Here is a 13,283-nt window from a genome sequence, read left to right on the forward strand (position 1 = left end):
CAGCAAATACTTTTCTGAGAGGCAAACTGAGCAATCACAGAGACAGTAAGATGGCTGGGATAAGCATTTCTGAATTCCATGAATTTGCTTTCTGCCTCTTCACTGGTACCATCCAAAACCTAAGCTTTCTTCAAAGAGCATGTGTAATATAGGGGGGGTTGATACTGTCACAAGTTATTTTACTTTCCTCAGTAAACACCTGGTTGCGTATAAAGGGAAGGATGGTCTTATGGTGATACTCATGCATCCCTTGTGCATGACTACTTTTCTTTACTCAGTCAAGGTGCAAGAGTAGAACAGCCATGCTGCTTGCCTAGCTGGTGCTTGGCTAATGTCACTTGCAGAATGAAATAAGAAAAGGAAGAGGGGCCCTGGGGGAGTGGGGGAGAGGAGAAAACTTAGTGTTTTAAATGGAAATTTCAGACCTCTTAACCAGAGCACTGCTAGTTGTTTCAGTTGTCTTAGTGCAGCTTTGAAGTAGTCAGATTTTTATTATAGATGTGAATATTTTTCCCCTCTTCGGAGTTTGGTTTGAGTAAATTGGTACCTGCTTAACCTGAGGATAGGCTTTCAGGGGTGCCGCAATGCCTACCCTGAGATACAATGTAATTCTAGTTTTACAGGCTTGCATTGCAATTACCCACCATCCTCAGGCAATCATGTTTCTCAAGTATGCCAAAAGAATACAGATATTTCCTGGACTGATTCTTTTCCTTTTTCGAAACCGGCTTTTCTTTGATGCAGATTAAACTCATATCAAGTAATAGCTATTACAGATGTACTTTATAATGCTTCAGTAGTTAGTGGTCCTGCTGTAAACAGCCAAAAGGCATTAAATATATTGTAAATATACTTAGGGTATAAAATTGAAATATTAGGGAGACAGCACTGTAAAGTGCCTTTTGAAAGTGCCTTTTATTTCCTTTTGGTTTGTAATTTGGCTTGTAATTTTTCGTCTGTCTCCTTCCTCTCTTCACCACACTTTGCAGTAAACAAAACAAAAATGGGTGAAGGATGTGATAATTTATAAATTTTAGCTATCCTGGAGTTCTAGTTCAGTGCATGTCCAATGAAGTTAATGGGCATTGTATAGCTAAGTAGCAAGCAGCAGTCTGGAAATTTGGAGCAAATGTGTCAAATGGCTTCAGAAAGTCTCCCTCATTTAAACAGGTACAGGAGTTGTGAATCAGCCTCTAGTCTTGCTGAGACTGTCATTGAAAGAAATGGGCTGAAGGGCTTCATTGGCCCTTATATATATGACGATCTATGCACACATACACACACATACATGTAATATATATTTTAATATATTATATAATAATTTAGAAATACAATGTAATAGTATATACATAACATACATTTTAGAACTAGTTCTGTCCATTTCTTTGCTTCTGCTTTTATAATGACCGTAAGCCATTATAGGGCAGTGTTCAAGGGAAATGCTTACTCATCAAACAATAAGCGATTAGCAAGCAGGAGACATAAAGTAAAAAGAAATGATTAGTAGAAGTGAAGTGTGGTGGCATAATAATTTTGCTGTTGTTAATGAGTTGATGGATAGATCTTAAATTTTGAAATCATCATCTGACAACAGGTCATGGTTTTATGTATGACTGACACCAAACCTTGATGAATTTAGCTAGGATTTCTAAAGTAAACAAAATAACCTAGTCTCCTAAGGACATTATCAAATTATTCATACGAGATCATTATTGACAGAGCATTTTAAAGTGAACTGTTTCCTTCAGCAATGTGTAATAAATCAAACCCTGTTCTGTTTAAGGATTTGCTTTTATTTAACTAACAAAGCCATCTGCAGTTATCTCATGTGACGCTTGTCTTCAGTAGACAAAGCCTTTCTTAGGTTGTCTCAGCGCTTGTTACATTCATGGTATTGCTCAAAATACAAAGGAAAAGTTTTGTACTAGTCACAGTACTTGGGGATATTTTGTGTGATGAGAGAGTCTGTCCATGTGACTTCTCTACTGTTGCTTTCACTTTGGTCTTGGTGTACTGTCCGTAGAACGCATACTTCACTTGTAGCCTCTCCTAGCCTAATGAAGTGACACATCTGTGTCCCACAGAACAGCATCTTCCAACAAGTGGTGGCACCTAAGGAAATTGTAGGATTGTTGCTTGGGCAGAGAGTATTTCTTAATGCTGTACCTCTCAGATAAGCCTGTCCTCTGATGTAGTTTCTCACCACTTCATTTCAAAGAATGTTCAGTGTCCTCCAGATGATTCATTTTTTGCTGCAAGTGCCATTGACTTGTTACCTACAGAATACTTAAAGTGAAAATGCACATATATGTTACAATACAGCCTATGGACTGAAGTTCAGTTTCCTTATTCTGAATGTGTATATGTTGCATCTGCCTGCACTGTGATAATGATTTAACTGGTACAGACCACAGCTAATCTCATGATCTTTGCTGCTCTACTGGATTTTTAAGCTGTGATTCATATCACTGTGTACTGCTAGCAGTATCTAAACCAGGTAATATAATGCTGGCTATACATCATATTGTTCCATGGACTCATCTTTCTGTACATACTACAGTTTCTTTAGTGGCTGTAATGTGGCTTTACTTTTTTTATTTTTACTTGAGGTCACAGAACAGCTCAGTTTGGTATAATTCAGTGCAGATTGAAGCATTTAAATGTCTGCAAATCAAAGCTAGCTTTCATTCTAGATTTTGGGGTGTGCAAATACATTTCTGGAAAAACGGTAAGAGGTGATCCTGTTAAGTATCCAGACTGTATTTATGACTTGCAGAAGGAAGCGCTATAAACATTATGAAACACTATTGAACATTTGAAATGATGTCCCTTTTTGCACTTTCAGAAGGTAACACAGGGGTCTGTCCCTGAGTTCATCAGATTCTGATCCTTGGCTGCTTTCTGGTTGTTGTGGACATATGTTGCATGATGTGTCATCTTGTTCAGCTCCTTTCACTTTATATGAATGTTTCTAATGAATAGCGATGGTGTGTGGGCACATACAAAACTAATGTTCAGTTGTGCTCCTTCAAATGATTTTTCTCATTAATATATTTTATTCAGTGGTTGGTCTTATTGACTGTGATATCACTTGTTATTCAGACAAGATTAGTGTTGTAGATAAGTATCACTTAGATGGGAGACTGTGTCAGAGCTCTGCTTATAAGTTAAGTCTGTACTTCAGAAGGATTCATGTTTCGGGAGTAAATAGAATATATGGATGCAAAGGGTAACCTGTATTCAAGCAGATAGTGGGAAAGAGGGCAAGGAAGCTTTGCTGAACACAGCTTCAGATCTATAAGATTGTCACTTGTTTGCACCATCATTCTTTTTTTAATATCATTGCTATTCAGCATATTATAGCTTAAACACTCCTTAACTGCTTTTCTCTTTACTCTGCTGCCTGTGCACTTCTCTGTATATTTGGTAGGGATGGCAGTTACTGGGGTCCCTATCTGTGTGTGATAAATTGCATAATGATCTCCCTAGGAAAATGATTCACTCATTTATTGTGCTTAGGGTATCACAGTCAAAGAATTTTCTCATAAACCCTCGTTAAATCTTGCTTTTACGTTCAGCTCCACCCCGTTTGAAATCGCTGAATTCTGTTTTGTGTGGTGGTATTAGGGTACAATTACACATTTAGTGTTACAGAAACAAAATGAACTAAAGCCCCAAAGAAATTCCGTGTCTGTTTCTGAAGCATTTTTTCCCTTCTTAATTTTTTTATGTTGCAGGTATGCCATCAAAAATAAAAAATAAATGTAATTTTCAAGATTACAATGCTTGTAAAGTACTCATTCTTACTCTCATTGCTAAATGCTGATAGTATATTATGTTTACAGTCAGTATATTAAATTTCATGGTGGTTAGGAATTTATGTGCTTTGAAAAAATCTGTTAAATGAAAACATTTGTTTGCCAAATACACATTTCGATGCCTTCATTTTATGTATCTGTGTTTATAAATTTTAGGTGTGTGCTCTGTTCCGCTCTGCTGAAAACTGTGGTCAGCATGGTCACAACTGAATATTTACTAGGACTAGAAAGGTGTTTTTATTTTGCTGTTCTGTCTGGCTGAGGAGGTGTTCTTCAGGAGAGCTTGGTGGTGAATTGTGAGCTGCTGAGACATGGCTCTGTGATGATCAGGTCACTTTTGGCCCTTAGAAGCCCAGAGAAAATTGGTGGTCCTGCAACTTTGGGGCAGGAGTTGTGTTGCATAAAAGGCTGAGTTTAGGCCATGCTGGATGTGTTTCTGCAGCTGGTCTCCCAGTTGTGTGGGCGCATCCACATGTTGTGAATATATCATAGACAGAGAGTTAATCTTTAATTCTGTTAGTATTCTCGCGCCCACCCGATTTTCAATGATATGTACATCACTTATGGAAACCCTTAACTGTAGAAATTTGTATCTGAACTGGCTGATGGATTATTAGCCATAAGTTCCCATTGGAGTTAGTGTGATTTCTCAGGTGCTGCAACTGCTGCTGCATGGTGGTGTAGTCATTTTGGGGATCTGTAATGTTGCGGTGTGGCAGCTCTCACTAGAGTGATGCCAACTGAGGAGGAAGTAACTTGAAACGAGATAATTAACGTTAGTGAAGATATCGAACACTGGCAGACATTGACAGAACTGGGAATCACAACCCAGGCTCTGGGCCCCCTTCTTGCATCTCATCTCTCAGAGCTCTCAGGTGTATCAGCTATAATTATTAATTATATAAATTAGAAAAAAACAATACAGCCCACATAACTGTTGAGTAACACTTCATTAGAACAGCATTTTATTTCAAAGACTCTTTGATATACTCTTAATGTCCAAAATCCCTGTGCATGTATTATTATTTACTATTAATCCCCATTATGTCTCAAAATTGGAACATTTTGGGTTTTTTTTCTAGGGCAGAAATCTAACAACGGGAGAGCTTGGTTTCTTCCCAAGTGATGCAGTAAAGCCTAGCCCATGTGTAAGTACAATTGTTTAATTCTGTTTGTCATCTCACAGAAAAACTACTTAGTTCATACTATCACTTTATTAATCTTACCTTACAAAAATTGTGTTGTTTCTAGTTCCTTTGTGTTTTCATGGTATGTTCAATTTTGCTTAAAATATAACATTCTAATACTTTTGGTTATTGGATATAAATAGGACATGTCAAGAAAACATGTTTGAGAAGCAGATTTAACTTTTGGGAATATTAATAAATTGAACTGTCTAAAGAGTTTCCAGAGTATAGAACAAACACATTTTATGTGAAAGTGTACTTTCTTTCTTCCCCAGCAGTGAGGTGGGAATGCTCTGGTTCTAATCTATTCCCCAGTCACTTTGGGTTAGAGAGAGGGATTACACCGTAAGTAGTGAGTTTAAAAATGCGTAAGAGTAAAACTAATAGAAAACTTTGAATTCAGACTGCTCGATAAATTTTCTCCTCTCTGTAGGTTCTCACCTGCCTTTATTTCACACAAGGATGTTCTCAATCTAGAAAAGTTCAGGATAACAATAAGAAAAATTATTTTATAATGGGTACTCAAGAGTTTTGTATACAGATGTGATGATGCGTTAATATACTGTACGCTTGCTCCTTCGTTCTCTGCCCTCTATAACACTGTGCATCAGATTACTGTATATCCCTTCATTGAGATTAATTGATGTGAACTCATAAAACCAGCGATGAATCATATTCCTTACTTTGCTTTAAGACAGCTTGAACTTCTTTTAACTTGATTCACAACAGTTTGACTTATTAATAGAATTGCTTTTATTACAGCAATCAAGAAATGCCACTTAAATGGTTTATAAGTAGGTGGCATCAGCTGTTAGTGGCTGCATTTTGATATGCCTTTAAGCCTTATATTGTGCCTTAGTTTCTAAAACAAATATACATGTGATCCTAAAGAATATAAATACATTAGTATATCTTGAGACATCTTTAGTACCCTGTGTTTTCAGAATTTTGTTTGATGCACAGAATATTTGTAGGTACAAGGTATGTTAGATTGGGTGAGAGAACAGATGTGAACTAAAGATGAAAATGTTATGTGAACTTAGCTTTCTTCCTTCCACCCCTTTTTTGTTGTAAAAGTTGTGGATTTCCCGTGTCGTGGTGTCACTCTCTGGGACACAGGCAGTACCTGCTATGTACTGGCGTTAGGTTCTTGGAGCCACCCAGTCAGTCATTGTATAGTATCATTGACAGCAACTGTAGCAACGTTTTAGGAACCACCACTATACTACTTTAAAGCAGAGGAAGAGGGATATCCAAAGTTAGGAAAAACGCTACCAGGGTGTTGCGAAGATTGCTTTCTAGTGATAAAGCTTTCTGCTAAATTTAGAAATATACTATTTAGAAGAGTATTGAAAATAATACCGTTTTACAGAATGAATAAATATTATTCATGAAATGTTACCGACTGGTGTCATGATCAGAACAAAAAGATAAATTGATGCTTTACCACTGTTAACTTTGAAGGATGAAATATAAACATCTTATTATGATAAATGATGCAGTTAAAGATACTGAAACATCGATCAGGTTTTAAACATGCTATAACTTTTACTGTTGTTATTAAGTCTAACAGTCTTTACAACCAGCTGATATAAAAATGCCCAGAAACAGCATAAAATACATACATCAAAAGACTTTAGGAATGAATATTGAATGAAAAACTGCTGAGCTCCAGAATACCTATATTCCAGACTTTTCACAGATGTACCTATAAACAATTTTTTCTTCTTTGCAACAAGTAGTATATGTCAGCAGACATTTTCTGCACCGTTTGAGTAATACCTGGTTCTTCCTAGCTTTCTTCCAGTTTTCTCATTTCTGTAGAGGCATTGGAAACATAGCACAGTATGAGCCAAGAGCTTCTGGAATAACGCTTGATTTTACTGTATTTCATGACAATGAACAACACTTGTTATATATATATATATCCATTCAAAATTAATGAAAAGGACTATTCATTTATTGTTTAAGTGCTCTGAAGGATGGACTTAAACCATCTTTGAATTTTTATATCCTTTCCATCATAGTAGGACTACTTGACAAATTAAGAATGTTTATTTGTTTTTTAACTATTCTTTCTTATCCCGCTGCTGATAGAATGCTTGTTATTTAATTAGTCCTATGGGGGTGTTGTGGTTTAGCTTCAGTCAGCAACTAAGCACCACACAGCTGCTCGCTCACCCTGCCCCCTGCCCTGGTGGGATGGGGGAGAGAATCAGAAGAGCAGAAGTAAGAAAACTCATGGGTTGAGATAAGAACAGTTTAATAATTGGGAAAAAGGTGGTGGGGGGGGAAGCCCCTAAATTGTAATGAAAAGGAAAACAACAAAATAGAGAGAGGAACAAAACCCAGGGAAAAAAAAAAAAAAACAACAAGTGATGCAACTGCTCAATACAAATCATCAAAGGTGCAATTCTTCTGTAGATGAAATGTATTACTGAAATATCTCGCAGCATGTAAAGACTCTGTAAGTGCCTAGTTGGCCTTGAAATGTCTCATTTGGTCACTTCAGTAAAACATTTCTCATAGGAATTCTTTGTCCACATATTCATAATCTGTTAACTTTTTTCCAAGTCTCACCGTTAGAAGCAGAGGTGCCTGAGTAACACCGTCAGTAGCTGTAGGGATATGAAGTGCCACTGCTGCTGCCAGTGGTAGTACCTGGCTGTGTGAGGTGTCCTACACTTCAAAGGACTTTGTGTACCACCAGCACTACAAATGCTACTATTTGAGAGCCATTTGTCTACGCTGTCTGGGAGTAATGCATGTTTCCTTTTTCTCTCTCAAGGAGTAGACTAACTTAATGACTGTTTTAACACCTGGATAGATTTACTGTTGTGCAAGCTGAACATGTGACCCTGGTTTTATCACAGAGAACTTTGATGTGTTCCACACTAGTGTCTGCTTTGTTTTTAGAAAAAATGTAAGTTTTGGGCTGTCCTGTAAAATTAAGAATTTTGTCGTAAAAATCTTTGGTTGAGAGGCATTCGAGTAAGTGGTTATGTATTTAGTTTGAGTGACCGCTATGTCAAAGGCAGTAAGCAGAGCTTTGTGAACTCTGTGAATTTTGGTTCATGGAAATGAATCTTAACAGTGCAGGAATAGAAGTTATATCTTAAGTAAATTTAAAGTTAGCCAAAACCCTATCCTATCACAAAAACCTGAGCAGTATTGTTTAATTCTGTGGAGAAAGAGAAGTTAGGAGAGATACTAATTTAATTACTAATGTAAGATTTTTTTAAAAAACTTTCTCAATTAAAAAATGTTCTGAAATTATCTAAGAAAATACTTAGCCAGTGTTTTAAGTGAAGCATTTGGAGTAAGTGCATTATATAACTCTAGTGTTGAGGCTTCTTAGCATGAAGATGAGAGCCTTAAAATGGTGAAATTGTAGCAATTCTTACTTGTTTAAATAATTTAGTAATTTTGCATTCCAGTAACCATGCTTTTCTGAGGAGGTTGCAAGATAATATGTTACCAACACAAGTGGTTGTAAATATCATATTCCTCTGTACATTCCCTCAACTCATACCATCTGCTGTCATCTAGTTTACAATATCCTGGTTCAATAATCACTTCATAGCTTCCTGTTCTGCTTTTTTCTATTCAAAAGCTGCCTGTTACTACCTCAGCAATACTGCTAGAATATACTATAGCATTTTGGACAGGGTAATACAAAAATTTTGCATTACTTGACTCTTGCAACTTTAACCGCAGAATACTGTGATTAAATATGCAGGGAGGTGGGGGTTTTGTATTGGTGGTTTTTTGGTTTCTTTTTTTTGTTTTGTTTTTTTGGGGGGCTTTTTTTGTCCCATCGCTGGAGTTTATTTCAAGGAGAAGTATAGAGACTTGATAGGTATCTTGGTTGATACCTGAGATCAGGTTAGTGGGAGTTGTAATCAATTTCAATTTCAATTAATTTAAGTTTGTAGGCCTGTATAATAAAATCTTCCTGAGTTGATCTGTGTTTGGAAGTCTCTGTTGAAGACATTCCATATATCATAAATAAAAAAATATGAGAACAATGTAACTGTAATTTTTTCCCTACTAGATTCCAGAAAACAAGAAAACATTTTTTGGTTTTACTGGAAGAAAAAAAAAGAAATCATTAGCTTATCTAAGAATATATGACATTATGTTATAAGTCTGCAAGATGTATGCTAAGCTTCCACTAAAATAATTTTTTCAGCACTTTGCAAGTTTCACATGTTGTTTTAGAAGAGTAGGGTAATACCGAAGTATCATACATCAGTGGGAGATGGTCAAGATGAAATGCTGATTTTCGTGGGGGTTGCTACACTGTGCATCTTGTGCATGTAAAAACATTATCTATGCATATGTCTGATGAGGAGCAGCTGAGGGAACTGGGGTTGTTTAGCCTGGAGAAAGGAGGCTGAGGGGAGACCTTATCACTCTCTACAGCTACCTGAAAGGAGGTTGTAGTGAGGTGGGGGTCGGTCTCTTCTCCCAGGTAACAAGTGATAGGACGAGAGGAAATGGCCTCAAGTTGCACCGGGGGAGGTTTAGACTGGAGATTAGGAAATTTTACTTCACTGAAAGGGTTATCAAGCATTGGAAGAGGCTGCCCAGGGAAGTGGTTGAGTCGCCATCCCTGGAGGTATTTAAAAGATGTTTGGATGAGGTGCTTAGGGACATGGTGTAGTGGTGGTCTTGGTAGTGTTAGGTTTATGGTTGGACTCGATGATCTTAAAGGTCTTTTCCAACCTATACAATTCTGTGATTCTGTTTAAGTATACATATAACATCAATTTTGCAAACTGATTGTAGTTTGCTTAATTTTTAAAATTGAATTTGAGAATCAGATTCCATGCTTATTAAAATGCAGTACAAGAGTTAACCAAGTCAAATACAACGGTATGAATGATGTCATACAATACAATCTATGGATTATCCTCAACACTCTCTCAGAAGATTATATACTATATTTCCTAGTAGACAGTCTTTCTAGTGAATTTTATACATGAAGTGAATTTTATACATGTTACTGTAAATTTGTTGCACATTTTAATGATAACTTTTCAACAGTATGTAGCATTGGGCTATTTTATGTATGAAATTAGAATGTAGGCATTGTCAGAAAAACTTCTAACAGTTCTGTTAAGTAAAAAAATCCGTCAGAGCAGTAAAGAGTTAAAATATTCTGTACTGCTTTCAGAATGGTATGGAATATTTGTCCTTGTAATTTCCTTCAGAAGAAAATAGACTTGCAGACTAATTAGATTGTCTGTGTCTTTTAACTTGTTTCGTCTGGATATTGACAATTAGATCAATGCTATCTAATTTGTGTTGATTATAAAAAAATCTTGATCCTCATTCTCTTGTATTGCTTCATGTTCTAGGTTCCTAAACCAGTAGACTACTCTTCACAGCTGTGGTGAGTCCCTGTCTAGTCTTACAGGAATCTCTTTGAAAGAAGCAGTCATAGAAAGACAACTGTGTTTATTACAATTTAATTTATATTGGTTTAACCTTTCTAGGCTTCTGAAGAAGGCATTGTGTAATGGTTTGGGAAAGCAACACCATGCATTGCCTAAAAGCATTTCTGATGTAATAAAGTGCTTAATGATTTTGACGTTTTGTTTACAAGTCTGTAGCAGTGCAGCCTTAGTCCCAGAGGTCTGAAATAGAGATGAGTATAATATGAAGTGTGCAAATAGATCTTATATGCTAAGTGAATAAAGAGAAGGAATAATGTTAAATACATCTTGTCTTGTGAATAATTCTGCATTTCCTTTAAGGGAAAAAAAAAAAAAAAAAGACTGTAGAGATATAAAAGGAACAATGTATCAAAACTACAACCACTGCTGGCCTGGGGCTTATGTAGTGTCTGAACTCTACCGGAATTCAGCTCACTTCTGGAAAAGACATGGTGATTCTGAGAGAACAGAATAATCATCACTTGTGTTCTTTCACTGGTTTTATACTTTGTCATTTAGACGTGAGTTCTGATTTCCTCTAGTTTGCCAAAAGTGAAGTAAACAAATACATATTTTTTTCATAACAAGCCAAATAGCATGTTTAATATTTAAAATTGGTATTTTAAATTAAATTCTAACATTTGCTCTATTTATAATTTTGTTAGAAGAAAGCATATCATTGGGGTCAGTCTTTATCTTCTAGGGATTTTTAATACTTAACTGAAAAATGACTTTAGCCTGAAACTTGCTGTAAAAAGTCATGTATTTTGTGATAAACTTCAAAATGCATGTTCCCTGGTGTGTTTCATAGAGTAACTATTTTTTATTTAAAGCTCCCTTCTAACTGGTAGTGATATATTAGTATGAAATTTTACATAGTAGTGGTCTGTGATGTTGACTGTCTTTAGACTGCTTTCTAAAATGGTAAAATAAGCATAATTTGCCTGGAAGCTAGGTCACTTCCCTCTCCTCAATTAACAGTTTAACCTCTAGTTTTACAAATAAATATCTGCTGACAGCCTCTCATGAAGTCCCACCCAAACCAGCAAGGCAGAGCAAGGGTGCAAATCTGCTTATGCAGTCAGGCTGCAGAATTGGTGACTTATTTGTCTTGGCTTTCAACTCTTAGCATCAGCTGTTTCAAATTTGTCCATATTAGGCTGAAATATTTTTTTTGCTTGTGGATGTTTAGTTTACCCATTATGCTTTAGCCTTTAGAAGTTATGAATAATTACAAAACCAAATAAAATAGTGTGTTTGTATAAATACCAAATTTTTGTATAGGACTTTTTTTGACCTAATCTACTACTGGTGGCTGATTCTCCACTCTGTTAAGATAAATCCCACTAGAACTCAGGGAGGTTCAAAGGTTCTGGACCACTGTTTTATTGTTTCATTTGCAACACATGATTCAGTAAAACATTTGGTTTTATGAGCTATTCAAGCCAGTAGTCATTTAGCTAATGCTCAGGCTCGAGTACTTTCCTTAACAGGCATTGTATTCAACATGTGCACAAGTACTTTTCTAATTGAGAAAAGTAAACTGTTCCTCGCTCCCCTATGCAGAGTTTTTTCATGCTTTACTCTTTATTCAAAGATCTGGAAGTGGTATTCAGTTGCAACTGATGTATTTTTAGGTCCCCATCATATGCAGAATATTGGGACTCTGCATTGCGTATTTGATAGACCTTTTTTTGTAGCTTTGAAAAAATCATAGGCAATTTTTATTGTTCTCTGTTACAGGTTTGCAGGAGCAATGGAAAGACTGCAAGCAGAGAGTGAACTTATTAACAGAGTAAATAGCACTTACCTGGTGCGGCACAGGACCAAAGAGTCGGGAGAATACGCAATTAGTATTAAGTAAGTGGAATAAGATCTCCTACAGAAAGTTTTCCTGTTCTCATTTATGTTTAGATAATATTTGAAATAATTAAGGAAAATAAAAACCTGTTTGAATTTATATAATCATACACAGCCTGGAAGAGAGTCAATATAGGAAAACTGAAGTTGTCAACAAAAAATACCCAGGATTTATAGTAGGAAGGTAGCAATGGTTTTATGATGCTGATGTAGCAAATGAGTCTACAAAAATGATGGTCTGGTATATTGGGTAAGAGTAAGTGTCATGGTTTAACCCCAGCTGGCAACTAAGCACCACACAGCCACTCGCTCACTCCCCTGTGCTGGGATGGGGGAGAGAATCAGAAGAGCAAAAGTGAGAAAACTTGTGGCTTGAGATAAAGACAGTTTAATAGGTAAAGCAAAAGCCATGCACGCAAACAAAGCAAAACAAGGAATTCATTTACCACTTCCCACCAGCAGGCAGGTGTTCAGCCATCTCTAGGAAAGCAGGGCTCCATCATGTGTAATGGTTACTTGGCCATCACTCTGAATGTCCCCCCCTTCCTTCTTCTTCCCCCAGCTTTATATACTGAGCATGATGTCGTATGGTATGGAATAGCCCTTTGGTCAGTTGGGATCATTTGTCCCAGCTGTGTCCCCTCCCAGCTTCTTGTGCACCCCCAGCCTACTTGCTGGTGGGGTGGTGTGAGAAGCAGAAAAGGCCTTGACTCTGTATAAGCATTGCTCAGCAATAACAGAAACATCCCTGTGTTATCAACACGGTTTCCAGCACAAGTCCGAAACATAGCCCTATACTAGCTACTATGAAGAAAATTAACTCTATCCCAGCCCAAACCAGCGCATTCTCCAAAAAGCGAGAAAACTCATCCAAAAATGACTGTTGTGGTTTAACCCCAGTCGGCAGCTAAGCACCACACAGCTGCTTGCTCGCCTTCCCTGCCCCCTGGTGGGATGGGGGAAGAGAATCGGCGGTA

General features: G+C 36.9%; 1 protein-coding gene across 1 annotated transcript in view; it reads left to right on the forward strand.

Moving 5' to 3' along the window:
- The window catches only part of VAV3 (vav guanine nucleotide exchange factor 3), a 176,301-nt gene that overhangs the window by 142,002 nt on the left and 21,016 nt on the right, over window positions 1–13,283 (forward strand). Inside the window, exons 21-23 of the mRNA XM_075508217.1 lie at window positions 4,901–4,966; window positions 10,369–10,403; window positions 12,190–12,306. Of these exons, the coding sequence (XP_075364332.1) occupies window positions 4,901–4,966; window positions 10,369–10,403; window positions 12,190–12,306 (218 nt within the window). The remainder of the gene's footprint in view (window positions 1–4,900; window positions 4,967–10,368; window positions 10,404–12,189; window positions 12,307–13,283) is intronic.

The sequence above is a fragment of the Mycteria americana genome, chromosome 7, assembly GCF_035582795.1.
Source record: "Mycteria americana isolate JAX WOST 10 ecotype Jacksonville Zoo and Gardens chromosome 7, USCA_MyAme_1.0, whole genome shotgun sequence".
In the NCBI taxonomy this organism is placed as follows: domain Eukaryota; kingdom Metazoa; phylum Chordata; class Aves; order Ciconiiformes; family Ciconiidae; genus Mycteria; species Mycteria americana.